The 27,563-nt window shown below is 43.9% G+C and overlaps 2 protein-coding genes and 1 long non-coding RNA gene across 19 annotated transcripts in view; 2 read left to right on the forward strand and 1 right to left on the reverse strand.

The window, feature by feature from the left end:
- ATXN3 (ataxin 3) overlaps positions 1-6,905 on the forward strand; it is a 44,284-nt gene extending 37,379 nt beyond the window's left edge. For all 12 annotated transcript variants that reach the window (XM_055288383.2, XM_055288385.2, XM_055288392.2 and 9 more), the window contains one exon: positions 1,050-6,905. In XM_055288383.2, coding sequence (XP_055144358.1) covers positions 1,050-1,159 — 110 coding nt within the window. In that variant the 3' untranslated portion in view covers positions 1,160-6,905. The remainder of the gene's footprint in view (positions 1-1,049) is intronic.
- On the reverse strand, positions 2,175-25,572 carry LOC129487526 (uncharacterized). Its single transcript, XR_008659355.2, has 3 exons — positions 25,472-25,572; positions 11,984-12,076; positions 2,175-2,223 (listed from the first exon to the last, which is right to left on the reverse strand). It is a non-coding gene; the product is annotated as an uncharacterized lncRNA (long non-coding RNA).
- The window catches only part of TRIP11 (thyroid hormone receptor interactor 11), a 79,138-nt gene continuing 75,478 nt past the window's right edge, over positions 23,904-27,563 (forward strand). For all 6 annotated transcript variants that reach the window (XR_008659351.2, XR_008659353.2, XR_008659352.2 and 3 more), the window contains exon 1: positions 23,904-26,184. Coding sequence is in view for 3 of the 6 variants with exons in the window: in XM_055288365.2 (XP_055144340.1) it covers positions 26,046-26,184 (139 nt within the window). In the remaining 3 variants the exon portion in view is untranslated. The remainder of the gene's footprint in view (positions 26,185-27,563) is intronic.

The following is a 27,563-nucleotide window of genomic DNA, read 5'->3' on the forward strand; positions in this document are numbered from 1 at the left end:
CCCAGCCAAAAATAGAAATTTGTATTCTCACAAAAACATGTACATGAATGTTTATAGCGGCTTTACTTGTCATAATCAAAAACTGGAAACAACCAAAATGTCCTACAGTGAAACAAGCTGTAGTACATCCATAGCATGTAATACTCTACTGTCAGGATTAAAAAGAAACCAACTGTTGGCACAGGCAGCACCGTGGCTGGATCTCAGGGGCATTATGCTGAGTGCAAAAAAGCCTGAAAGGGTCTTACACTGTATGATTCCATTTGTTCAACATTCTAAAAATGACAGCTGTATAGAGATAGAGAACATATTAATGGTTGCCACTAGTTAGAGAAAGTGGGTGAAAGAGAGGTGGGTGGGAATATAAATCGATAGGAGGGAGATCTTTGTGGTATTATAACACTTCTATGTCTTGATTGTAGTGGTGGTGGTTACATGAATATACATGTGTGATAAAATGCCACGTAGAACTACATATAACATTGTGCCAATGTCAATATCTAGGTTTTAGTTTGATCTTTAGTTACATAAGATGTAACTATTGGGTGAAATTGGGCAAAAGAGTACACGAAACCTCTCTGAAACATCTTTGCAACTTCCTTTGAATTGACAGTTCTTTCAAAATAGAAAGTTGGGTTTTTGTAAATACATGAATTGTTGATATACACAACAAATCTCAAATGCATTATGCTACGTGAAAGAAGCCATATTCAAAAGGCTACATACCTACTGATGCCTTTTATATGACATGCAGGGAAAGATAAAACTGTCGGACAGAGTATACTGGTGGCTATCTGGGATTAGGAATTGGGAATTGACCACAAAGGGGCAGCATGAAGGAATTTTCTGGGGCAATGGAATGGTTGTATATCTTAACGGTGTATTTGTCAAAATATATAGAACCATAAAAGTAAATTTTGGTTTATATGTATTAAATCAAAAAAAGAAACTCGTGCTCAAATAGAAAAACAGTTTCTGAGAGTTTACCTTTTGATGACTTTGAGAATTTTCTGGAAATTTTAAACAAATGTGGTTTTGTTTCCCAACAGGTGATGCTATGAGTGAAGACGACATGCTTCAGGCAGCTGTGACCATGTCTTTAGAAACTGTCAGAAATGATTTGAAAACAGAAGGAAAAAATAATACGTTTACAAAATAATTTAGATATTCATACTTTCCAACATTATCCTGTGTGATTACAGCATAAGGTCCACTTTGGTAATGTGTCAAAGAGATGAGGAAATAAGACTTTTAGTGGTTTGCAAACAAAATGATGGGAAAGTGGAACAATGCGTCAGTTGTAGGACTAAATAATGATCTTCCAAATATTAGCCAAAGAGGCGTTCAGCAATTAAAGACATTTAAAATAGTTTTCTAAATGTTTCTTTTTCTTTTTTGAGTGTGCAATATCTAACATATCTAAAGTTAGGGCATTTTTCTTGGATCTTTTTGCAGACCAGCTAATTAGCTCTTGCCTCAGGCTTTTTCCATGTGGTTTGTTTTCCTTTTCTCTCTTGTAGGTAATTTGGCTCACATGTAATAGTGGCTTTCATTTCTTATTAACCAAATTAACCTTTCAAGAAAGTATCTCTAGTCTGTGTTGATAATAGTAATGGTTCTAGAAGGATGAACGGTTCTCCCTTCAACTGTATACCGTGTGCTCCAGTGTTTTCTTGTGTTGTTTTCTCTGATCACAACTTTTCTGCTACCTGGTTTTCATTATTTTCCCACAATTCTTTTGAAGATGGTAATCTTTTCTGAGGTTTAGCATTTAAGCCCTACGATGGGATCATTATTTCATGACTGGTGCATTCCTAAACTCTGAAATCAGCCCTGCACAAGTACTTGAGAATAAATGAGCATTTTTTAAAATGTGTGAGCATGTGCTTTCCCAGATGCTTTATGAATGTCTTTTCACTTATATCAAAACCTTACAGCTTTGTTGCAACCCCTTCTTCCCGCGCCTTATTTTTTCCTTTTTTCTCCAATTGAGAAAACTAGGAGAAGCATAGTATGCAGGCAAGTCTCCTTCTGTTAGAAGACTAAACGTATGTACCCACCATGAATGTATGATACATGAAATTTGGCCTTCAATTTTAATAGCAGTTTTATTTTATTTTTTCTCCTATGACTGGAGCTTTCTGTTCTCTTTACAGTTGAGTCATGGAATATAGGTGTCTGCTTCACATCTTTTAGTAGGTATAGCTTATCAAAGATGGTGATCTGGAACATGAAAATAATTTACTAATGAAAATATGTTTAAATTTATACTGTGATTTGACACTTGCATCATGTTTAGATAGCTTAAGAACAATAGAAGTCACAGTACTTAGTGGGTCTGTAAATAAGAAAGTCCATAGTTTTGATAAATATTCTCTTTAATTGAGATGTACAGAGAGTTTCTTGCTGGGTCAATAGGGTAGTATCATTTTGGTGAAAACCATGTCTCTGAAATTGATGTTTTAGTTTCTGTGTTCCCTATCCCTCGTTCTCCATCCCCTTTTGAAGCTCTTTTGAATGTTGAATTGTTCATAAGCTAAAATCCAAGAAATTTCAGCTGACAACTTCGAAAATTAAAATATGGTATATTGCCCTCCTGGTGTGTGGCGCACACATTTTATCAAGGAAAGTTTTTTGATCTAGGATTTATTGCTAACTAACTGAAAAGAGAAAAAATATCTTTTATTTATGATTATAAAATAGTTTTTTCTTGGATATAACAGATTTTTTAAGTCATTATTTTGTGCCAGTCAGTTTTCTGAAGTTTCCCTTACACAAAGGGATAGCTTTATTTTAAAATCTAAAGTTTTCTTTTAATAGTTAAAAATGTTTCAGAAGAATTATAAAACTTTAAAACTGCAAGGGATGTTGGAATTTACTACTACTTCCTCAAGATTTAAAAAGCTAAATATTTTAAGACTGAATATTTATGTTAATTATTACCAGTGTGTTAGTCATATTTTCCATGGATATTTGTTCATTACCTTTTTCCATTGAAAATTTAAACTAAACTTTTCATACACTTGAATTGATGAGCTACCTAATATAAAAATGAGAAAACCAATATGCATTTTAAAGTTTTAACTTTAGATTATAAAGTTCATATATACCCTAGTTAAAGCACTTAAGAAAATATGGCATGTTTGACTTTTAGTTGCTGGAGAGTTTTTTTTTGTTGTTTTTGTTTTTGTTTTGTTTTTTTTTGAGATGGAGTCTTGCTATGTCTCCCAGGCTGGAGGGCAGTGGCATGATCTCGGCTCACTACAGCTTCCACCTCCTGGGTTCAAGCAATTCTCTTGCCTCAGCCTCCAGAGTAGCTGGGATTACAGGCGCCCACCACCACACCTGGCAGATTTTTGCATTTTTGGTAGAGACACGGTTTCATCATGTTTGGCCAGGCTGGTCTCGAACTCCTGACCTCAGGTGATCCGCCTGCCTTGGCCTCCCAAAGTGCTAGGATTACAGGCATGAGCCACTGCGCCTGGCCAGCTAGAGAGTTTTTAAAGCAGAGCTGAGCACACACTGGATGTGTTTGAATGTGTTTGTGTAGTTTGTTGTGAAATTGTTACATTTAGCAGGCAGATCCAGAATCACTAGTGAACTGCCATCTTGGTGGGGTTGGCTTAAATTTAATTGAATGTTTAGATTCCATTTCTTAATTGATTGGCCAGTATGAAAAGATGCCAGTGCAAGTAACCATAGTATCAAAAAAGTTAAAAGTTATGCAAAGCTGTAGTTCATACATCAGTTACTGCCATTTACTGTAAACCACCTGCAAGAAAGTCAGGAACAACTAAATTCACAAGAACTGTCCTGCTAAGAAGTGTATTAAAGATTTCCATTTTGTTTTACTAATTGGGAACATCTTAATGTTTAATATTTAAACTATTGGTATCATTTTTCTAATGTATAATTTGTATTACTGGGATCAAGTATGTACAGTGGTGATGCTAGTAGAAGTTTAAATAAGCCTTGGAAATACCACTTTCGTATTTTCAGATGTCATGGATTTAATGAGTAATTTATGTTTTTAAAATTCAGAATAGTTAATCTCTGATCTAAAACCATCAATCTATGTTTTTTACGTTAATCATATACATATTTCAGTAATATAAACTGTTTGAAAAGGCTGCTGCAGGTAAACTCTATACTAAGATCTTGGCCAAATAATTTACAGTTCACAGAATATTTTATTTAAGGTGGTGCTTTTTTTTTTTCGTCCTTAAAACTTGATTTTTCTTAAGGCTTTATTCATGATGCCAAAGTAAATGAGGAAAAAAACTCAAAACCAGTTGAGTATCATTGCAGACAAAACTACCAGTAGTCCATATTGTTTCATTTAATATTAAGTTGAATAAAATAAATTTTATTTCAGTCAGAGCCTAAATCACATTTTGAATGTCTGAATTTTTGATACTATTTTTGAAATCATGCTAGTGCCGGCTGGGCGTGGTAGCTCACGCCTGTAATCCCAGCATTTTGGGAGGCCAAAGCGGGTGGATCACGAGGTCAGGAGTTCAAGACCAGCTTGGCCAAGATGGTGAGACCCCCGTCTGTACTAAAAACTACAAAAATTAGCCGGTCTCGGTGGCAGGTGCCTGTAATCCCAGCTACGAGGCAGGAGAATCGCTTGAACCCTGGCGGCAGAGGTTGCAGTGAGCCGAGATGGTGCCACTGCACTCTAGCCTGGGCAACAGAGTGAGACTCTGTCTCAAAAAAAAAAAAAATCATGCTAGTGCCAAGAGCTACTAAATTCTTAAAACCAGCCCATTGGACCTGTACAGATAAAAAATAGATTCAGTGCATAATCAAAATATGATAATTTTAAAATCTTAAGTAGAAAAATCTTGATGTTTTAAATTCTTAGGAGGATTCAATAATTAATATTGATGACCTCCCAGCTGGGCGCAGTGGCTTACGCCTGTAATCCCAGCAGTTCGGGAGGCTGAGGCGGGCGAATCAATTCAGGCCAGGAGTTCAAGACCAGTCTGGGCAACATGGTGAAACCTTGTCTCTACTAAAAATACAAAAATTAGCCGGGCGTGGTGGCACACACTTGTAATCCCAGCTACTCAGGAGGCTAAGAATCGCATGAACCTAGGAGGCAGAGGTTGCAGAGTGCCGAGGGCTCACCACTGCATTCCAGCTTGCGCAACAGAGTGAGACTCTGTCTCTGAAAAAAAAAAAATACATATATATATATGTATTTTTTTATATTCATATATATATATATGACTTCCTATTAAAAACTTTATCCCAGCCGGGCGCGGTGGCTCACGCCTGTAATCCCAACACTTTGGGAGGCTGAGGCAGGTGGATCACCTGAGGTCAGGAGTTCGAGATGAGCCTGGCCAACATGGTGAAACCCCATCTCTACTAAAAATACAAAAATTAGCCAGGTGTGGTGGTGGGCACCTGTAATCCCAGCTACTTGGGAGGCTGAGGCAGGAGAATCGTTTAAACCCAGGAGGTGGAGGTTGCAGTGAGCTGAGATCATGCCATTGCACCCTAGCCTGGGCAACAAGAGTGAACTCCGTCTTAAAGGTTTTTTTTTTTTTTTTTTAATCCGGAAACGAAGAGGCCTTGGGCCGCTATTTTCTTTTTCTTTCTTTTTTTTTTTTTTTTTCTGAGACAGAGTCTAGCTCTGCTGCCCAGGCTGGAGTGCAATGGCACGATCTTGGCTCACTGCAACCTCCACCTCCCGGGTTCAAGCAATTCTCCTGCCTCAGCCTCCCAAGTACCTGGGATTACAGATACCTGCCACTACACCCGGCGAATATTTGTTTTTTTAGTAGAGACGGATTTTTACGATGTTAGTCAGGCTGGTCTCAAACTCCTGACCTCAGGTGATCTGCCTGCCTTGGCCTCCCAAAGTGCTGGGATTACAGGTGCAGGCCACCATGCCTGGCCTTGGGCCACTGTTTTCAAAGTGAATTGTTTGTTGTATCGAGTCCTTAACAAGTATGGATATATGATATATGTGACCCTAATTAAGAAATACCAGATTGGATCAACTAATCATGTCAGCAATGTAAATAACTTTTTATTTTTCATATTCAAAATAAAAACTTTCTTTTATTCCTGGTCCCTTTATAACCAGCATCTTTTTGCTTTAAAAAATGAGCTGGCTTTGTATTTTTTTAAAGTCTTAAACATAATAAAAGTATTTTTGTTCAAATTTGCTTTCATGAATGAAGATTATTGACATCGTTGGTAAATTCTAGAATTTTGATTTTCGTTTTTTAATTTGAAGAAAATCTTTGCTATTTTTATTTTTTCCAGGTGGTCTGGCATTTTAAGAATTAGTGCTAATAACGTAACTTCTAAATTTGTCGTAATTGGCATGTTTAATAGCATATCAAAAAACATTTTAAGCCTGTGGATTCATGGACAAAGCAATGAGAAACATTAGTGAAATATAAATGGATATTCCTGATGCCTTTAGGGAGCTCTCACTTGTCTCTTGCATAGTTCAAGGAATGTTTTCAGAATTTTTTTAATGCTTTTTTTTTTGAAAGAGGAAAACATACATTTTAAATGTGATTAATTTTTACAACACTGGGCTATTAGGAATAACTTTTTAAAAGTTACTGTTCTGTATAAATATTTGAAATTCAAGTACAGAAAATATCTGAAACAAAAAGCATTGTTGTTTGGCCATGATACAAGTGCACTGTGGCAGTGCCGCTTGCTCAGGACCTAGCCCCTGCAGCCCTTCTGTGTGTGCTCCCTCGTAAGTTCATTTGCTGTTATTACACACACAGGCCTTCCTGTCTGGTCATTAGAAAAGCCGGGCTTCCAAAGCACTGTTGAACGCTGAGGATTCTGTTGTTAAGTGTGGATGTTCAATGAGTTGTATTTTAAATATCAAAGATTATTAAATAAAGATAATGTTTGCTTTTCTATTTCCTTTTGAATTTGTATTTATTGTTAATTCATAGCTATTCAAAGTATGATTAGAGCTGGGCTTGGTGGCTTGCATCTGCAATTCCAGCTACCCAGGAGGCAGAAGCAGGAGGATTGCTTGAGCCCAGGAGTTCGAGGCTGCAGTGAGCTATGATCTTGCCACTGAATTCTAGCCTGGGCGACAAAGCAGGAAAAAGGTATGGGTGGAGGACCAGCAGCATCTGTATCACCTGTGAGTTTTTCAGAAATGTGGAGTTTCAGGCCACACTCGGACCTACTGAATCAGAATTTGCACTTTTTACAAGATCCCCAGGACACTAAAGTATAGAGTGAAGCTTGAGAAGCACTGGTGTATGGATTGTTCTTAACCAGCTGCAGTGATGAATATGAATAACGCAGGCCAGCACAGTCCATTGATATTCTATTCCAGCTTACTGCCTGCCAAAAGGTCCATTATTACGGGATCCTCAGTCTTTTCCAAGAGAAGCTGAGAATTCCAAATTTTTGTTTGAAATATATTTTTTAAATGTTGCTCAACTGGCCCGGCGCCAGTGGCTCACACCTTTAATCCTAGCACTTTGAGAGGCCGAGGTAGAAGGATCACTTGACCCCAGGAGTTTGAGACCAGCCTGGGCAACATAAAGAGACCCCATCTCTATTAAAAAAAATAGAGACAGAATACTGCCTTAAAAAAATCATAAATGTTTGCTCAGTTGATTTTTAACGCTGAGGGCCAAACAAAGCACATTAGTAGCAATTTTCAAGTGCTGCTTTTCCTCATTTTATCCAACTCTGGACACCAGAATCCAAATGTAATGATTGGAATCCACCTAGACTGATTGAGGAATATATTGTCCTCAAATTTTATGAGGGTTGTCTATTCATTTTAGCTTTAATTAGGATTGGGCACAAATTTTGAGACATAGTAACATTACAGGACAGGGGGCCGATCCAGACCCCAAGAGAGGGTTCTTGGATCTTGTGCAAGAATGAATTCAGGGCAAGTCCATAAATTGAGAGCTAGTTCATTAAGAAAGTAGAGGAGGCCGGGCGCGGTGGCTCACGCTTGTAATCCCAGCACTTTGGGAGGCTGAGGCGGGCGGATCACGAGGTCAGGAGATCGAGACCACGGTGAAACTCCGTCTCTACTAAAAAATACAAAAAATTAGCCGGGCGTGGTGGCGGGCGCCTGTAGTCCCAGCTACTCGGAGAGGCTGAGGCAGGAGAATGGCGTGAACCCGGGAGGCGGAGCTTGCAGTGAGCCGAGATTGCGCCACTGCACTCCAGCCTGGGTGACAGAGCGAGACTCCGTCTCAAAAAAAAAAAAAAAAAAAAAAAAAAAAGAAAGTAGAGGAATAAAAGAATGGCTACCCCATAGGCAGAGTAGCGCTGAGGGCTGCTGGTTGCCGCCCCCGCATCCCCCGCTTTTTTTTTTTTTTTTTTTTTTTAAAGACAGTCTCGCTGTGTCACCTGGCTGGAGTGCAGTGGCATGATCTCAGCTCACTGCAACCTCCACCTCCCGGGTTCAAGCAATTCTCCTGCCTCAGCCTCCTGAGTAGCTGGGACTACAGGCATGCGCCACCACGCCCAGCTAACTTTTGTATTTTTAGTAGAGACGGGGTTTCACCGTGTTGGCCAGGAAGGTCTCGATCTCTTGACCTCGTGACCTACCCGCCTTGGCCTCCCAAAGTGCTGGGATGAGCCACCTCGCCTGGCTGGTTATTTCTTGATGATATGCTAAACAAGGGGTGGATTATTCAAGCCTCCCCTTTTTAGACCATTTAGGGTAACTTCCTGGCATTGCCATGGCATTTGTCAACTGTCATGGTGCTAATGGGAGTGTAGCAGTGAGGAGGACCACAGGTCACTTTCATCACAATTTTGGCTTTTTCAGCCGGCTTCTTTACTGCAACCTGTTTTATCATCAAGGTTTTTATGACCTGTATCTTACGCAGACCTTCTATCTCATCCTGTGACTTAGAATGCCTTAACCATCTGGGAATGCAGCCCAGTAGGTCTCGGCCTCATTTTACCCAGCCCCTATTCAAGATAGAGTTGCTCTGGTTCAAATGCCTCTGATATTTCCCTACTCCCTTTTATAAGAAAACCCTTAATCCTAAGGGTTGCAGAGGGATGAAGATCCATCTTCTGTAACTTCTTCAGGCTGAATAGGGGTGATGATATCCCTGCCTATGAGAGTCTCTTGTATTAGGGTAGAGAGGAGCTCAGTCAGTCAGTATGGCTCCCTATCCTTCCTCCCTTCCCCAGACCCTGACAACTACCATTCTACTTTGTCTCTGATTCTAAGTATCTCCTATAAGTGGAATCATTCAGTATTTGTAGGGTTTTTTTGTGACTAATGTATTTCACTTAGCATGTCAAGGTTCATCCATGTTGTAGCATACATCCGAATTTTCTTTTTAAAAACTGAATAATATTCCATTGTATGATATATGCAGATTTTGCTTATTCATTTATCCATCAAAACCAATAGCTTTTTTACATACCAGCAGTAACCTGGTTAAAAAAATAAGATGGAAAATACCAAGTCCGAAAATGTCAAATTCTTGAATACCAGACAGGTACTATAATCCAAGCTGAGCAGAGATTAATGGCCTTTGTCTCAGCCCTGAGCCACATGTCACTACATGGGCCCCAAGGAACTCTTCTTGTGCCGAGTCCTGCTAAGTCTTGTTCTTCACCCCTCTAAAGTGGCTCAAACTAGCGCAGCAGGCCAGGAGGGAGCAGATTCTATGCCACCTCCATTGCTTCCGTGCCTTCTCCAGATCCATTTTTTCCAAAAGCTGTGTTTGAATTCTGCACAGGGGCATTTCTGTCTCCAACACTGAAACCCCTTTTGCCAGACCCAGAGCAGATTTAACTGCCTTTTTTTTTGAGACAGGGCCTCGTTCTGTCGCCTAAGCTGGAGTGCAGTGGCACGATCTCGGCTCACGGCAACCTCTGCCTCCTGGGCTCAAGCAATTCTCTTGCCTCAGCCACCCGAATAGCTGGGATTACAGACGTGGGCCACCACATCCAGCTAAGTTTTGTATTTTTAGTAGAGACGGGGTTTTGCCATGTTGCCCAGGCTGGTCTAGAACTTCTGAGCTCAGGTGATCCACCCGCCTCGGCCTCCCAAAGTTGTGGGATTACAGGCATGAGCCACCTAACCCAGCCAGATTTAACTGCTTTGAACCACTGTCTCACACATCTTCCAGGGGCTTCTAGTCAAATGCAGAGGATTAATAGTGTATAATTCTATTTACATAAGATCTTTGGAATAGTCAAACTCATAGAGACAGAAAGTAGAATGGTGGTTGCCGGGGGATGGTAGAGGGGAAAATTAGGAGTCGTTTAACAAGTATGGAGTTTCAGTTTGGGAAGATGAGAAAAGTTCTGGAGATGGACAGTTGTGATGGCTGCACAACAACGTGAATGTACTTAATGCCAGTGAACCGTATAACCATTTAACAACTGAAAATGGTTACAAAATTTTGTGTTATATATATCTTATCACAATAAAAAATACAGAGGATTGATCACTATATTTGCTCCCTTCCAAAATCTCACCTAGGTTAAAGTAAAGAAAAATATATAAACCCACAAGAACACAGGGACCAGGAGAGGAGATGCATTCGTTGGATTAGGTTTGGTTGTAAAAAAACAAAAACAAAAACCTCCCCGGCACAGTGGCTCACACCTTGTAATCCCAGCACTTTGGAAGGCTGAGGCGGGCGGATCACGAGGTCAGGAGTTTGAGACCAGCCTGACCAACATGGTGAAACCTCATCTCTACTAAAAATACAAAAATTAGCCGGGCGTGGTGGCGTACACCTGTAATCCCAGCTACTGAAGTGGCTGAGACAGGAGAATCGCTTGAACCTGGGAGGTGGAGGTTGCAGTGAGCCGAGATCACACCACCACACTCCAGATTAGGTGACAGAGCAAGACTCCATCTCAAACAAAAACAAACTAATATAACAGTGACTTTACATGCTATGGGTTTTTTTTTCTCCTCTCATCTTCAAGAAATGTGGAGACTGCCAGTCCAGGGATGATACAGCATTGCAGTGTCAGGAATCTGCTCTTTCTACATAATTGCTACAGGAAAGGGGTCCTGATCCAGACCCCAAGAGAGGGTTCTTGAATTCAGGGCAAGTCCACAGTGCAAAGTGAAAGCAAGTTTATTAAGAAAGTAAAGGAATAAAAAATCGCTACTCCATAGACAGAGCAGCCCTGAGGGCTGCTGGTTGCCCATTTTTATGGTTATTTCTTGATATGCTAAACAAGGGGTGGATTATTCATGCCTCCCCTTTTTAGACCATATAGGGTAACTTCCTGATGTTGCCATGGCATTTGTAAACTGTCATGGTGCTGGTGGGGGCGTAGCACCGAGGAGGACCAGAGGTCACTCTTGTGGCCTTTTTGGGTTTGGTGGGTTTTGGCCAGCTCCTTTACTGCAACCTGTTTTATTGGCAAGGACTTTATGACCTGTATTTTGTGTTGACCTTGTATCTCATCCTGTGACTTAGAATGCCTTAACCGTCTGCGAATGCAGCCCAGTAGGTTTCAGCCTCATTTTACCCAGCTCCTATTCAAGATGGAGTTGTGGCCGGGCGCGGTGGTTCATGCCTGTAATCCCAGCACTTTGGGAGGTTGAGGCGGGTGGATCACGAGGTCAAGAGTTCAAGACCAGCCTGGCCAACATGGCAAAACCCCGTCTCTACTAAAAATACAAAAATTAGCTGGGCGTGGTTGGCGTGCACCTATTATGCCAGCTACTTGGGAGGCTGATGCAGGAGAATCACTTGGACCTGGGAGGCGGAGGTTGCAGTGAGCAGAGATCGCGCCATGCACTCCAGCCTGGATGACACAGCAAGACTCCATCTTGGGAGAAAAAAAAAAAAAAAAAAAACAAGATGGAGTTGCTCTGGTTTACAGGCCTCTGACATAATGGCTTTATGTACATGGCTTCCATGGCTAAGGTCAGCTCATGGATCTAATATGGCTGTGTTGGTGCTCATGTTGCAGCCCAGCAATCAGAAAGAGAAAGGAGGCCGGGTTTGGTGGCTTATACCTGTCATCCCAGCACTTTGGGAGGCCAAGGCAGGAGGATCACATGAGCCCATGAGTTTGAGACCAGCTTGAGCAACACGGGGAGACCTCATCTCTACAAGAAATAAAAATAAATTAGTTGGGTGTGGTGGCATGCACCTGTGGTCCCAGCTATTCGGGAGGCTGAGGTGAGAGGATACCTTGAGCCTGGAGGTTTGAGGCTGCAGTGAGCTATGATCGCACCACTGCACTCCAGCCTGGGCAACAGAGTGAGACCCCATCTCAAGTAATTGGAAAAAAAAAAAAAAAGGAGGGCAGAAAAAGGCTATATACCTTTTCTTTCGGGTTACCTTCTCAAAGTTGTGCATACCACTTTCATTTACATTACATTGGCCAGAAGTTGACAACTACTAGCTACGAGATGGTTTTTATTCTGGGTTGCCATGCATCTTAGCTTGAGTACCCTACAGGCAGATCCTGAGATGATGATTCCTGTGAAAATGATTATTTACTTATTTAATTAATTTATTTTGAGATGGAGTCTCACTCTGTCACCCAGGCTGGAGATCAGTAGCGTGATCTCGGCTCACTGCAACCTCTGCCTCCCAGGTTCAAGCAATTCTCCTGCCTCAGTCTCCCAAGTAGCTGGGACTACAGGCATGCGCCACCATGCCCGGCTTTTTTGTACTTTTAGTAGAGACGGGGTTTCACTATGTTGGCCAGGCTGATCTCGAACTCCTGACCTCAGGTGATCTGCCCGCCTCGGCCTCCCAAAGTGCTGGGATTACAGGCATGAGCCACTGTGCCTGGCCGAAAATGATTTTTTAAAAGTGTTCCAGGAGGAAATGGAAAGGGCATAGGGGAGTAAGACAGTGGAAATAGGAAAGGAAGGAAGCCAAGCAAGGGGATCCTATCAAGCAAAGCCTCAGTCCTGCAGACAGTCCAGAGGCAGGATATTCACATCTTAGAGTTGTCCACAACAGAACAGGCAAGCTGCATAATTTTAAACTCTGGCTGAATAAGGTTGCGTTTCAGCTCTCTGGGCACCTGGAAAGTATGGGCTCCAGTAACCTGGAGGCAGTCTGCTGACTGCTGGCTGGTGTGCACCAAAGTGGTAAAGAGATGAGGGGGTGCAATATGGGCACTGGCATCTTGGCTGTCATGCATCCAGGTAAAAAGTGGAGGCTCAATTACTATATATGAAGGGGAGAACAGACTTTGGGGAACAATTAGCAGTCATTTCCAGGTGAGACAACAACAGAAGAGAAATGCGAATTTTTTTTTTTTTTTTTGAGATGGAGTTTCGCTCTTGTTGCCCAAGCTGGAGTACAATGGCGCTATCTCCGGCTCACCGCAACCTCCGCCTCCTGGGTTCAAGTGATTCTCCTACCTCAGCCTCCAGAGCAGCTGAGATTACAGGCCACCACACCCAGCTAATTTTGTATTTTTAGTAGAGACGGGGTTTCCCCATGTTGGTCAGGGTGGTCTTGAACTCCCAACCTCGGGTGATCCGCCCGCCTCAGCCTCCCAAAGTGCTGGGATTACAGGCATGAACCACCGCACCCGGCAAGAGATGCGAACTTTTTTTTGTTTTTTGGAAGATGACAATTTGATGCAGGAATGAGCAGAACCAGGAAGCTTAATACTGAGTGTTAAAGAGTTCCTAGCAATATGCAGGAAAGGAAAGCAACAAGTATCCTGGGAGGTGGGGGTTAGATGTAGACTAAAATCAGGAGGTGTGATTAAAACTCTTTGAAAGAGGCTGGGTGCGGTGGCTCATGTAATCCCAGCACTTTGGGAGGCCAAGGCGGGTGCATCATGAGGTCAGGAGTTCAAGACCAGCCTGACCAACATGTGAAACTCCTTCTCTACTAAAAATACAAAAACTAGCCGGGCATGGTGGCGCATGCCTGTAATCCCAGCTACTAAGGAGGCTAAGGCAGGAGAATTGCTTGAACCTGGGAGGCGAAGGTTGCAGTGAGCCGAGATCATGCCATTGGACTCCAGCCTGGGCGACAGAGAGAGATCCCATTTCAAAAAAAAAAAAAAGAAAAGAAAAAGAAAAAGAAAAAAAAGAAAAAAGAAACAGCAGATTCCCTAGAGAGGAGACATTCATCACTAAAAAAAAAAAAAAAAATTAAAATAATTCGCAGAAGTAAAAGCCTTTTTTGAAAGGGCTCAGGGTGCCCAGCATAATGTATGAAACAAATGCAAACCCACATCAAAGCACACCATTATTAATTTCAGAGCATCAGAAATAAAGAGAAGATCTGACAAGCTTCTTGGAAGAAAACAAGGCACAGAGAATAATCAGAGGAGAGTAGAGCAGGAAAACAGGGTCCTGGGTAGAGAGAACTGAGTCTAACCAATCGATAGAATTCTTGATGTTTTGTTGAAAACAGAGCACTTCACAATTCTCTTGGTAAGTTTTAGAAAGATTCTGTAGTAATGGAAAATTGTGCAAATTTAAAAAATGGAATCTGTTAACTTCAGGAAGAACAAAAGGTAGAAAAATCAAGGCAATATAATCTTGGTACAACATTTGACTTACCTGCAATGAATACATAGTCATGTATAGTTGCATAAATAAATTCATTTTGATGGTTTTCTCAGAACAGATGAACTGGCTGGGTGTGGTGGTTCATGCCTGTAATCTTACCAATTTGGGAGGCCAAGGCAGATGGCTCACTTGAGGTCAGGAGTTTGAGACCAGCCAAAAAATTAGCCGGGCACAGTGGTGCATGCTTGTAATCCCAGCTACTCAGGAGGCTGAGGCAGGAGAATCGCTTGAACCTGGGAGGCGGAGGTTGCAGTGAGCCAAGATGGAACGACTGCACTCCAGCCTGGGTGACAGAGTGAGACTCCATCTCAAAAACAAAAAACAAAAAACAAAAAACACAAAACAGATGAACTGTTTTCCTTTGAGGAATATTGAAGATCCCACTGCTTGAGTAATGGAAACCAGCTTGCAGCTGATAGTTATTTTTTGTCTTTTTTTCCTGTTCTATCCATTGTCCTAGGTTTGGAATTCCAGCTGGGCAGCTTCAATCCCACCACCTGTAGCCTCTGAGGTCCACAGGCTCTGTTTGAGGTGTTGTGTTCGATTGTGCTGGGTTGGTTTTGCTGCTTATTGAGTGATGAAGAGCAACATATTAGCTACTGAGATATTTTGCAGAAAAAGGAAGAGATGTCTTCAGCTCAAATGCTGTCAAACTTGTATGTCTTTTAACTTTTTATTATAAAAAATTCAAACATATGCAAAAGCAAAAGACTAGTTTAATGAACCTTATGTACCCACCACCCAGTTTCAACAATTATCAGTTCCTGACAATTCTTGTTTCACCTACCCCACCTCTATTATACACACAGACACTACACACACACACACACACACACACACGGGAGCAAAGTCAACTTCCATTATTTTGAAGCACATCCAAGACATCACATCACATTATTTATCACATTATTTATTAAGTTTCTTTGGTCACAGTCCATCTCACAGAAAGAAATCCCCCATGAGAAACTTTTAGGACATAGCTTTTATGTTAATTACTTAATTTCTGCACTAGCCATCCTTGCCTTCCTTCTAATTTTCTGCACTAGCTATCCTTACCTTCCTTCTAATTTTCTAACCTGCCAAGGATTCTCCTGCCTCAAGGTATTTGTTTCTTTCTGCCTGGATTGCTCTTTCGCAGATACTTACATGTCTCGTTCTTTTTCACCCAGGTGAAATAAACAGCCTTGTTGCTCACACAAAGCCTGTTTGGTAGTCTCTTCACATGGACGTGTGTGACATTTGGTGCTGAAGACCCGGGACAGGAGGACTCCTTCAGGAGACCGGTCCCCTGTCCTTGCCCTCACTCCATGAGGAGATCCACCTACGACCTCGGGTCCTCAGACCAACCAACCCAAGGAACATCTCATGAATTTCAAATCGGGTAAACAGTCTTTTCCATCCTCTCTTGCTACCCTTCAATCTCCTTCTCTCACTACCCTTCAATCTCCCTGTCCTTCCAATTCCAGTTCTTTTTCCTCTCTAGTAGAGACAAAGGAGACACATTTTATCCATGGACCCAAAACTCCGGTGCTGGTCACGGACTCAGGAAGACAGTCTTCCCTTGGTGTTTAATCACTGTGGGGATGCCTGCCTGATTATTCACCCACACTCCATTGGTGTCTGATCACCGTGGGGGCGCCTGTCTTGGTCATTCACCCACATTCCCTTGGTGGCAAGTCAATTGCAGGGACGCCTGCTTTGGCTGCTCACCCACCCCCTTCTCTGTGTCTCTACCTTTCTCTTTAAACTTACTTCCTTCACTATGGGCAATGTTCCGCCCTCCATTCCCCCTTCTACTCCCTTAGCCTGTGTTCTCAAGAACTTAAAACCTCTTCAACTCACACCTGACCTAAAACTTAAAAGCCTTATTTTCTTCTGCAATACTGCTTGGCCCCAATACAAACTTGACAGTAGTTCCAAGTGGCCAGAGAATGGCACTTTCGATTTGTCTATCCTACAGGATCTAGATAAATTTTGTTTAAAAATGGGCAAATGGTCTGAGGTGCCTCACATCCAGGCATTCTTTTACACACTAGTCCTTCCCTAGTCTCTGCTCCCAATGCGACTCATCCCAAATCTTTCTTCTTTCTCTCCTGTCTGTTCCTTCAGTCTCCACCCCAAGCTCTGAGTCCTTTGAATCCTTTTCTATGGACTCATCTGACCTCTCCCCTCTTCCCCAGGCTGCTCCTCGCCAGGCTGAGCCAGGTCCCAATTCTTCCTCAGCCTCCGGTCCCCCACCCTATAATCCTTTTATCACCCCCTCCTCACACCGTGTCTGGCTTACAGTTTCTTTCCCTGACTAGCCCTCCCCCACCTGCCCAACAATTTCTTCTTAAAGAGGTGGCTGGAGCTGAAGGCATAGCCAAGGGTAATGCTCCTTTTTCTTTATCCGACCTCTCCCAAATCTGTTAGCGTTTAGGCTCTTTTTCATCAAATATAAAAACTCAACCCAGTTCATGGCCTGTTTGGCAACAACGCTTAGACACTTTACCGCCCTAGACCCAGAATGGCCAGAAGACCATCTTATTCTCAACATGCATTTTATTACCCAACCCACTCCCGACATTAGAAAGAGCTCCAAAAATTAGATTCCGGCCCTCAAACCCCACAACAGGACTTAATTAATCTCACCTTCAAGGTGTATAATAATAGAGTAGAGGCAGCCAAGTAGTAACGTATTTCTGAGTTGCAATTCCTTACCTCCACTGTGAGACAAACCCCAGCCACATCTCCAGCACACAAGACCTTCCAAATGCCTGAACCACAGCGGCCAGGCATTCCTCCAGGACCGCCTACCCCAGGATCTTGCCTCAAGTGCCGCAAATCTGGCCACTGGGCCAACGAATGCCCACAGCCCGGGATTCCTCCTAAGCCATGTCTCATCTGTGCAGGACCCCACTGGAAATTGGACTGTCCAACCTGACAACCACTCCCAGGGCCCCTAGAACTCTGGCCCAAGGCTCTCTGACTGACTCCTTCCCAGATCTTCTCAGCTTAGCAGCTGAAGACTGACAGGGCCTGATCGCCTTGGAAGCCCCCTGGACCATTATGGACGCCGAGCTTCGGATAACTCTTACAGTGGAGGGTAGGTCCATCCCGTTTAATCGATACGGGGGCTACCCACTCCAGATTACCTTCTTTTCAAGGGCCTGTTTCCCTTGCCACCATAACTGTTGTGGGTATTGACGGCCAGGATTCTAAACCCCTTAAAGACTCCCCAACTCTGGCGCCAACTTGGACAACATTCTTTTATGCACTCTTTTTTAGTTATCCCCACCTGCCCAGTTCCCTTATTAGGCCAAGACATTTTAACCAAATTGTCTGCTTCCCTGATTATTCCTGGACTACAGCCACATCTCATTGCCACCCTTCTTCCCAACCCAAAGCCTCCTTCACATCTTCCTCTCATATCCCCCCACCTTAACCCACAAGTATGGGACACCTCCACTCCCTCCCTGGCAACTGATGAAACACCCATTACTATCCCATTAAAACCTAATCACCCTTACCCGGCTCAATGCCACTATCCCATCCCACAACTGGCTTTAAGAGGATTGAAGCCTCTTATCACTCGCCTGCTACAGCATGGGCTTCTAAAACCTATAAACTCTTCTTACAATTCTCCCATTTTACCTGTTCAAAAACTGGACAAGTCTTACAGGTTAGTTCAGGATCTGGGTCTTATCAACCAAATTGTTTTGCCTATCCACCCTGTGGTGCCCAAAACGTACACTCGTTTGTCCTCAATACCTTCCTCCACAACTCACTATTCTGTTCTTGATCTTACAGATGCTTTTTTCACTATTCCCTACACCCCTCGTCCCAGCCTCTTTTGCTTTTACCTGGACTGACCCTGACACCCATCAGTCCCAGCAGCTTACCTAGGCTGTACTGCCGCAAGGCTTCAGGGACAGCCCTCATTACTTCAGTCAAGCTCTTTCTCATGATTTACTTTCTTTCCACCCCTCTGCTTCTCACCTTATTCAATATATTGATGACCTTCTACTTTGTAGCCCCTCCTTTGAATCTTCTCAACAAGATACTTTTCAACATTTATTCTCCAAGGGATATCGGGTATCCCCCTCCAAAGCTCAAATTTCTTCTCCATCCATTACCTACCTCAGTATAATTCTTCATAAAAACACACGTGCTCTCCCTGCCAATCGTGTCCGACTGATCTCTCAAACCCCCACACCTTCTACAAAATAACAACTCCCTTCCTTCCTGGGCATGGTTGGATACTTTCGACTTTGGATACCTGATTTTGCCATCCTAACAAAACCACTATACAAACTCACAAAAGCGAACCTAGCTGACCCCATAAATCCTAAATCCTTTCCCCACTCCCCTTTCCATTCTTTAAAAAACAGCCCTAAAAGCCGCTCCCACACTAGCTCTCCCTAACTCATCCCAACCCTTTTTTCATTACACACAGCCGAAATGCAGGGCTGTGCAGTTGGAATTCTTACACAAGAGCCAGGACCGCACCCTGTAGCCTTTCTGTCCAAACAACTTGACCTTACTGTTTTAGGCTAGCCCCCACATTATTCCTGATACCACACCTGACCCCCATGACTGCATCTCTCTAATCCACCTGGCATTCACTCTATTTTCCCATACTTCCTTCTTTCCTGTTCCTCACCCTGATCACACTTGGTTTATCGATGGCAGTTCCACCTGGCCTAATCGCCATTCACCAGCAAAGGCGGGCTATGCTATAGTAGTATCTTCCACATCTATCCTTGAAGCTACTGCTCTGCCCCCCTCCACTACCTCTCAGCAAGCCGAACTCATTGCCTTAACTCGAGCCCTCGCTCTTGCAAAAGGACTACGTGTCAATATTTATACTGATTCTAAATATGCCTTCCATATCCTGCACCACAATGCTGTTATATGGGCAGAAAGAGGTTTCCTCAGTACGCAAGGGTCCTCCATCATTAATGCCTCCTTAATAAAAACTCTTCTCAAGGCCGCTTTACTTCCAAAGGAAGCTGGAGTCATTCACTGCAAGGGCCATCAAAAGGCATCAGATCCCATTGCTCAGGGCAATGCTTATGCTGATAAGGTAGCTAAAGAAGCAGCTAGCTTTCCAACTTCTGTCCCTCACGGCCAGTTTTTCTCCTTCTCATCAGTCACTCCCACCTACTCACGGACTGAAACTTCCACCTATCAATCTCTTCCTATACAAGGCAAGTGGTTCTTAGACCAAGGAAAATATCTCCTTCCAGCCTCACAGACCCATTCTATTCTGTTGTCATTTCATAACCTCTTCCATGTAGGTTACAAGCCACTAGCCCACCTCTTAGAACCTCTCATTTCCTTTCCATCATGGAAATCTATCCTCAAGGAAATCACTTCTCAGTGTTCCATCTGCTATTCTACTACCCCTCAGGGATTATTCAGGCCCCCTCCCTTCCCTATACATCAAGCTCGGGGATTTGCCCCAGCCCAGGACTGGCAAATTGACTCTATTCACATGCCCGGAGTCAGGAAACTAAAATACCTCTTGGTCTGGGTAGACACTTTCACTGGATGGGTACAGCCCTTTCCCACAGGGTCTGAGAAGGCCACCACAGTCATTTCTTCCCTTCTGTCAGACATAATTCCTCGGTTTGGCCTTCCCACCTCTATACAGACCGATAACGGACCGGCCTTTACTAGTTAAATCACCCAAGCAGTTTCTCAGGCTTTTGGTATTCAGTGGAAACTTCATACTCCTTAACGTCCTCCATCTTCAGGAAAGGTAGAACGGACTAATGGTCTTTTAAAGACATCTCACCAAGCTCAGCCTCCAACTTAAAAAGGACTGGACCGTACTTTCACCTCTTGCCCTTCTCAGAATTAGAGCCCGTCCTCGAGATGCTACAGGGTACAGTCCATTTGAACTTTTATATGGACGCACTTTCTTGCTCGGCCCCAACCTCATTCCAGACAGCAGCCCTCTAGGCGACTATCTTCCAGTCCTCCGGCAGGATAAACAGGAAATTCGCCAGGCTGCTAATCTTCTCTTGCCTACTCCAGATTCCCAGCCATATGAAGACACCCTAGCTGGACGATCAGTTCTTATTAAGAACCTGACCCCTCAAACTCTACAACCTCGATGGACTGGACCCTACTTAGTCATCTATAGTACCCCAGCTGCCATCCGCCTGCAGGATCCTCCCCACTGGGTTCACCGTTCCAGCATAAAGCTGTGCCCATTGGACAACCAGCCTGATCTCTCTTCTTCCTCCTGGAAGTCCAAGTACTCTCCCCTACTTCCCTTAAACTCACTTGCATTTCTGAAAAACAGTAATAACCCTTATGAGCCTAATACATACCTTCATTCTATTAGGTCTGTTTGTCCTTACCCTAGTTTTTGCAACAGGGCTTTACATAGACACCCCCACTACTTGGACTGCACCCCAAAAACTTGTCATCCCTGTCTTCTGTCTAGTCATACTCCTATTCACTATTCTCAACTACTCATAAATGCCCTACTCTTGTTTACATTGCCTGTTTACACTGTTTCTCCAAGCCATCGCAGCTGACATCTCCTGGTGCTATCCCCAAACCGCCACTCTTAACTCCCTCTTAGAGTGGATAGATGATCTCTGCTGGCAGGGCACCCTCCAATACTTTCACCCTGATGAAGTTCTATTCTTTACTTTTATACTCACTCTTATTCTCACTCCCATTCTTACGCCACCCTCTACCTCTCCCCAGCTATCTCCACCACACTATCAATCTTACTCTCTCCTAGCCGTTTCTAATCCCTCCTTAGTGAACAATTGCTGGCTTTGCATTTCCCTTTCTTCCTGCGCCTACACAGCTGCCCCTGCCTTACATACAGGCTGGGCAACATCTCCTGTCTCCCTACACCTCTGAACTTCCTTTAACAGCCCTCACCTTTACCCTCCTGAAGAATTTCTTTACTTTCTAGAAGGTCCAGCAAGACCTCCCCAGACATTTCACATGAGCAAGCTGCCACCCTCCTCCGCACTTACTTAAAAAACCTTTCTCCTTATATCAACTCTACTCCCCCCGTATTTGGACCCCTCACAACACAAACTACTTTTCCTGCGGCCGTTCCTTTACGTATCTCTCGGCAAAGACCCACTGGAATTCCCCTGGGTAACCTTTCACCTTCTTGATGTTCCTTCACTCTTCATCTCCAAAGCCCAACTACACACATCATTGAAACAATTGGAGCCTTCCAGCTCCATATTACAGATAAGCCCTCTATCAATACAGGCAAACTTAAAAACATTAGCAGTAATTATTGCTTAGGAAGACACTTACCCTGTATTTCACTCCATCCTTGGCTACCTTCCCCTTGCTTGTCAGACTCTCCTCCCAGGCCCTCTTCTTGTTTACTTATACTCAGCCCCGTAAATAACAGTGAAAGGTTGCTCGTAGACATTCGACGTTTTAATCGAACCTTCCCCTCTACACAGTTACCTCATCAGTCCCCATTACAACCTCTGACGGCTGCCGCCCTAGCTGGATCCCTAGGAGTCTGGGTACAAGACACGCCTTTCAGCACTCCTTCTCATCTTTTTACTTTGCATTTCCAGTTTTGCCTGGCACAAGCTCTCTTCTTCCTCTGTGGATTCTCTACCTACATGTGTCTACCTGCTAACTGGACAGGCACATGCACACTCATTTTCCTTACTCCCAAAATTCAATTTGCGAATGGGACCAAAGAGCTTCCTGTTCCTCTCATGACACTGACACGACAGAAAAGGGTTATTCCACTAATTCCCTTGCTTGTCGGTTTAGGACTTTCTGCCTCCTCTATTCTCTCAGTACTGGAATAGAAGGCATTTCAACCTCTGTCACAACCTTCCGTAGCCTCTCTAATGACTTCTCTGCTAGCATCACAGACATATCACAAACTTTATCAGTCCTTCAGGCCCAAGTTGACTCTCTGGCTGCAGTTGTCCTCCAAAACTGCCAAGGCCTTGACTTACTCACTGCTGAAAAAGGAGGGCTGTGTGTGTGTGTGTGTGTGTGTGTGTGTCTGTGTGTGTATATATATATATATATATATTTTTTTTTTGAGACGGAGTCTCGCTCTGTCACCCAGGCAGTGGCGCATCTCGGCTCACTGCAAGCTCCACCTCCCGGGTTCATGCCATTCTCCTGCCTCAGCCTCCCAAGTACTGGGACTACAGGCGCCTGCCACCACACCCAGCTAATTTTTTTTATTTTTTTAGTAGAGACAGGGTTTCACCATGTTAGCCAGGATGGTCTTGATCTCCTGACCTCATGATCTGCCCGCCTCGGCCTCCCAAAGTGCTGGGATTATAGGCATGAGCCACTGCGCCCGGCCGGGCTCTGTATATTTTTAAGTGAACAGTGTTCTTTTTACCTAAATCAATCTGGCCTGGTGTATGACAATATAAAGAAACTCAAGGACAGAGCCCAAAAACTTGCCAACCAAGCAAGTAATTATGCTGAACCCCCTTGGGCACTCTCTAATTGGATGTCCTGGGTCCTCCCAATTCTTAGTCCTTTAATACCTGTTTTTCTCCTTCTCTTATTTGGACCTTGTGTCTTCTGTTTAGTTTCTCAATTCATCCAAAACCATATCCAGGCCATCACTAATCATTCTATATGGCAAATGCTCCTTCTAACAACCCCACAGTAAAACCCCTTACCACAAAATCTTCCTTCAGCTTAATCTCTCCCACCCTAGGTTCCCACGCCACCCCTAATCCCGCTTGAAGCAGCCCTGAGAAACATCGCCCATTATCTCTCCATACTACCCCCCAAAATTTTCGCCACCCCAACACTTCAACACTATTTTGTTTTATTTTTCTTATTAATATAAGAAGACAGGAAAGTCTGGCCTCTGAGCCAAGGCCTGCACGTATACATCCAGATGGCCTGAAGGAACTGAAGAATCACAAAGGAAGTGAAAATGGCTGATTCCTGCCTTAACTGATGACATTACCTTGTGAAATTCCTTCTCCTAGCTCAGAAGCTCCCCACCAAGCACCTTGTGACCCCTCCACCCCTGCCCGCCAGAGAACAACCCCCTTTGACTGTAGTTTTCCACTACCCACCCAAATCCTATAAAACTGCCCCATCCCTAACACCCTTTGCTGACTCTCTTTTGTGACTCAGCCCACCTGCACCCAGGTGAAATAAACAGCTTTATTGCTCACACAAAGCCTGTTTGGTGGTCTCTTCACACGGACGCCCGTGACAAGTGCCTGCCACCACATCCCGCTAATTTTTGTATTTTTAGTAGAGATGGGGTTTCACCATGTTGGCCAGGCTGGTCTTGAACGCCTGACCTCAGGTGATCCACCTGCCTCGGCCTCCCAAAGTGCTGAGATTACAGGCGTAAGCCACTGCACCCGGCCCCGCTTTTTTTTTTTTTTTTTTTTACATCCAGGAGTCACACTGGATATCTGAATGTGCTTAAAATAAAATTTACATCTCATTTTGGAAGTGTTTATTAAATGCTGTCCCTGCATTCATGTGAACATCACAGCCCAGTGGTTAGATGTGCAGAGTCCGAAGCCTGACTGCCTGGGTCTGTCACTTATTAGCTGTATGACTTTGGATGGGTTACTTAACATTTCTAGGCACTGGTTTCTCATTAGTAAAATGAAGAATGGGCGCCTGTAGTCCCAGCTACTCTGGAGCCTGAGGCAGGAGAATGGCTTTAACCTGGGAGGCGGAGGTTGCAGTGAGCCTAGGTCGCGCCATTGCACTCCAGCCTGGGCCACAGAGCGAGGCTCCATCTCAAAAAAAAAAAAACAATTCAGCTTTCACGGAGAATTACTATTGCCTGGTGCCATCAGATCCCAAATACTGGAGGCATTCCCAATGTTCTGTTCACAAACTGTGCAATCTGTGATAGCCCCCTTGTGAATATAATCAAAGTGAAAGATGCCAGTATACTTATTGCTATGCTTAAAAGAACTGCAGATCTATCATATCCTTTTTTTTTTTTTTTTTTTTTTTTTTTTTGAGACGGAGTCTTGCTCTGTCACCCAGGCTGGAGTGCAGTGGCGCAATCTCAGCTCACTGCAAGCTCTGCCTCCTGGGTTCACGCCATTCTCCTGCCTCAGCCTCTCCGAGTAGCTGGGACTACAGGCGCCCGCCACCACGCCCGGCTAATTTTTTTTTTGTATTTTTTAGTAGAGATGAGGTTTCACTGTGGTCTCGATCTCCTGACCTCGTGATCCGCCCGCCTCAGCCTCCCAAAGTGCTGGGATTACAAGCGTGAGCCACCGCGCCCGGCCCTATCATATCCTTTTGAAACCAAAAAATGTGGAAGTCTCCCTGGCTAGATGCTGTGTCCACGTATCCTGCACCAATTGCTTGAAAGTCACATGACAACCTTTCTTCCTTTAGGTAAGGAAGCAAGCAAGGTAGGACTCTGTGTGTTACAGCCAGTGTGGGTAACTGAGGACTGAGGGAGGTGTGGGCACTTGCATAGCTAGTGCCGCCAATACCATAGGAGCGTTGACACTAAACAGCACTTTTCTATTAAGTTGCCCTGCCGTTCTCTAACGAGTCATTTTGAAAAACGGTTGTCCGTTTTTCAACTACTTGGGTGAGGGCAGCTTCATGAAAAAAGCTCATCGTATGTTAAAGAAGGTAGGGTTTCAATTGTGAGCCATAAGGGCACCAGAGGAGATTTCTCCTATAGAAGGAAAGTGTGTTTCCTGCTTGGACACCTGAATTTGCAACCCATCCTTTCTTTTTTCCTTTTTCCTTTTTTTTTTTTTTTGGCAACCCATCCGTTCTATCTTTGTAGCCTCAGCTCCTACCATAGTGCCTGTCACGGAGCAGCTAATCGACACCGTGACGCGTGTAAGTTATTTGAAGCCACTTCCTGCGCAGTGGAACGTCCCCGCCAAGTCTCCCGGCAACGCTGGGTGTAGTCCCAATTAAAACACTAGGTTTCAACAACACAAGGAGGGTCCGCAGGGTCCCCGGACTACCCACCAAGGGTCGGCTCTGCTTTGAAACGCAGCTGCAGGAGGCCGAGGAGCGCCGCGATGCCCCGGTTATCCAGGCCATTCCTCCCCCGGCCGAAGCTGGCCGGCTGCGTGGACCTAACCTTGCGCTAGGCGCTGGCTGCGGTTAACCCAGCCCGCGCTCGGTCCTCCGCGATCCCAGCCTCCCTTGCGCCAAGGACACGTCCGGCGGCTTCGCGGGGCCTGTCTACGCCACCGCGGCGCCTTTCTGTGATCCGCTGCCGCTTTCTGAGCGAGTGTCATAGCGGCCGGCGTCGAGTTGGCAGGAGTAACCCAAGGAACTGGGGAAAGTCATTAGAGCTGAGGAAGAAGTGGCCCAATCTGGACGGTGGGAATGAGCAGAAGGCCCTCCGTGGGTGACTGCGTCACTAGAGGCGGGCCCCTGGTAAAATTCCAGGCCAGGCTTCTGCGTTTCTAGGCAGAACCTGGAGTCGGCCTTGCCAGGCGTTCAAGGATATTTGGTCGGATCGCCCGACGGCGCTAAACGTTTTTTTTTTTTTTTTTTTCCCGAGCGGACCAGGTCGTTCTCTAAACTCGCCGCGATGTCGTCCTGGCTTGGGGTCCTCGGCTCTGGATTGGGCCAGTCTCTGGGTCAAGTCGGGGGCAGCCTGGCTTCCCTCACTGGCCAGATATCAAACTTTACAAAGGATATGCTGATGGAGGGCACGGAGGAAGTGGAAGGTAACAGCTGGAGCAAGGGAAGGGAGGGCTTTTCTAAGACCCTGGGAACGTCCGTTTGGTCACTACTTTCATCAGTCAGGAGACGCGGACAGGTCTCAAAGGAATGTTGCTCCTCCCTTTTTTCTTCACACACCTCTTCTTGCCTCTTCTCAACAGATTTTCTATGATGAAAGACCACTGGGGGCCAGGGGAAGAGTCCTGGTTCTCCTCCCTTTAAATATTCTGGATATCTCAAAGTACAGTAGAGTGAGACTGCTCCTATGTTAAGTCGAGTTTATTTTTGTTTGGTTTATCCACGCCCACCACTTTGCCCTCAGTTTGGGGGCTGATCTCATTCTTAACATCTTCTTGTATTCTGACACAGTTTAAAGAATTGTATATCTGTTTTCTATTATTGTAACAGTTGAAATAACTCATAATTTAAACACTTGGTGCGTTTTGCTCTTTTCTGTCTTGAGTATGTTATGAAACACGGCCATGTTTTTCTATTTAATTATTTTTTACTTTTCCTTGTTGTGATGATACATTGTAGCATTCCAGCTGAGAATGTATTTTTGTGTATAATCGCCCATTTCGCCCATATTTCGACAGTAGAATAGGGAAGACAACCCTATTCTTAAAGTACCCTTAGCAATCTTCACTCATTTTTGAAGTCCTCAATCTTGTTTTACTAATGAATAGTGACCCAGAGTTATGGTAATCAATGGCTACATTAATTACTATCCATTAATTACTATTTTGATTTCTTGGCATTTTAGTAAGCAATGTTTGGATCAAAACAGTTTTTAAGTTTCAATCTAAGTCTGCTCCAGGGAGATAATGGGCTGTTCTTTCGGGTGAGAGCTGCTTCTTTGACAATTGTATTTCTTATAAATAAATTTAATAAATTAGTATTCTGGCTTAGTTTTTTTTTAGTTGCTAATTTAACAGATCCTTCATATTTATTTGGCTGAAATCGAGAAAGATGGTTTGATAGAAAGATAATGCTTATGTTTTGAATTTCTGTGGGGTCTATTTAGATGGAAGGAAGAATAGACTGGGGAGCTACCGAAATCCATTTTACCGCTTCAGGTTCCCCATGCCATAAATGTGCATCAGTGAGACAGGTTTGGGGATGGAAATGAAAGCGCTTCTTTATGTGTGGGGAAAAGTATGGGACCTTGAGGGCAGTCAGAAGCACAGAAGGGCTGGATAACTATGGGAAATGACTAGTCGCTCCTTGTATCCTAGATAGGGGGAAATGGTTGGCTGTTCCTTAGACCCTAAGCCAGAGAATATGCATCCCTCAACCTGGATGTCTTCCAGGTTTAAGGTGGTATTCATTTTGTTCTCCTGCCAAATGTGCTGTTTTCTCAATCTTAATGGCTTCACTCTCAGTT

Source organism: Symphalangus syndactylus, chromosome 8, assembly GCF_028878055.3.
Source record: "Symphalangus syndactylus isolate Jambi chromosome 8, NHGRI_mSymSyn1-v2.1_pri, whole genome shotgun sequence".
Classification (NCBI taxonomy): domain Eukaryota; kingdom Metazoa; phylum Chordata; class Mammalia; order Primates; family Hylobatidae; genus Symphalangus; species Symphalangus syndactylus.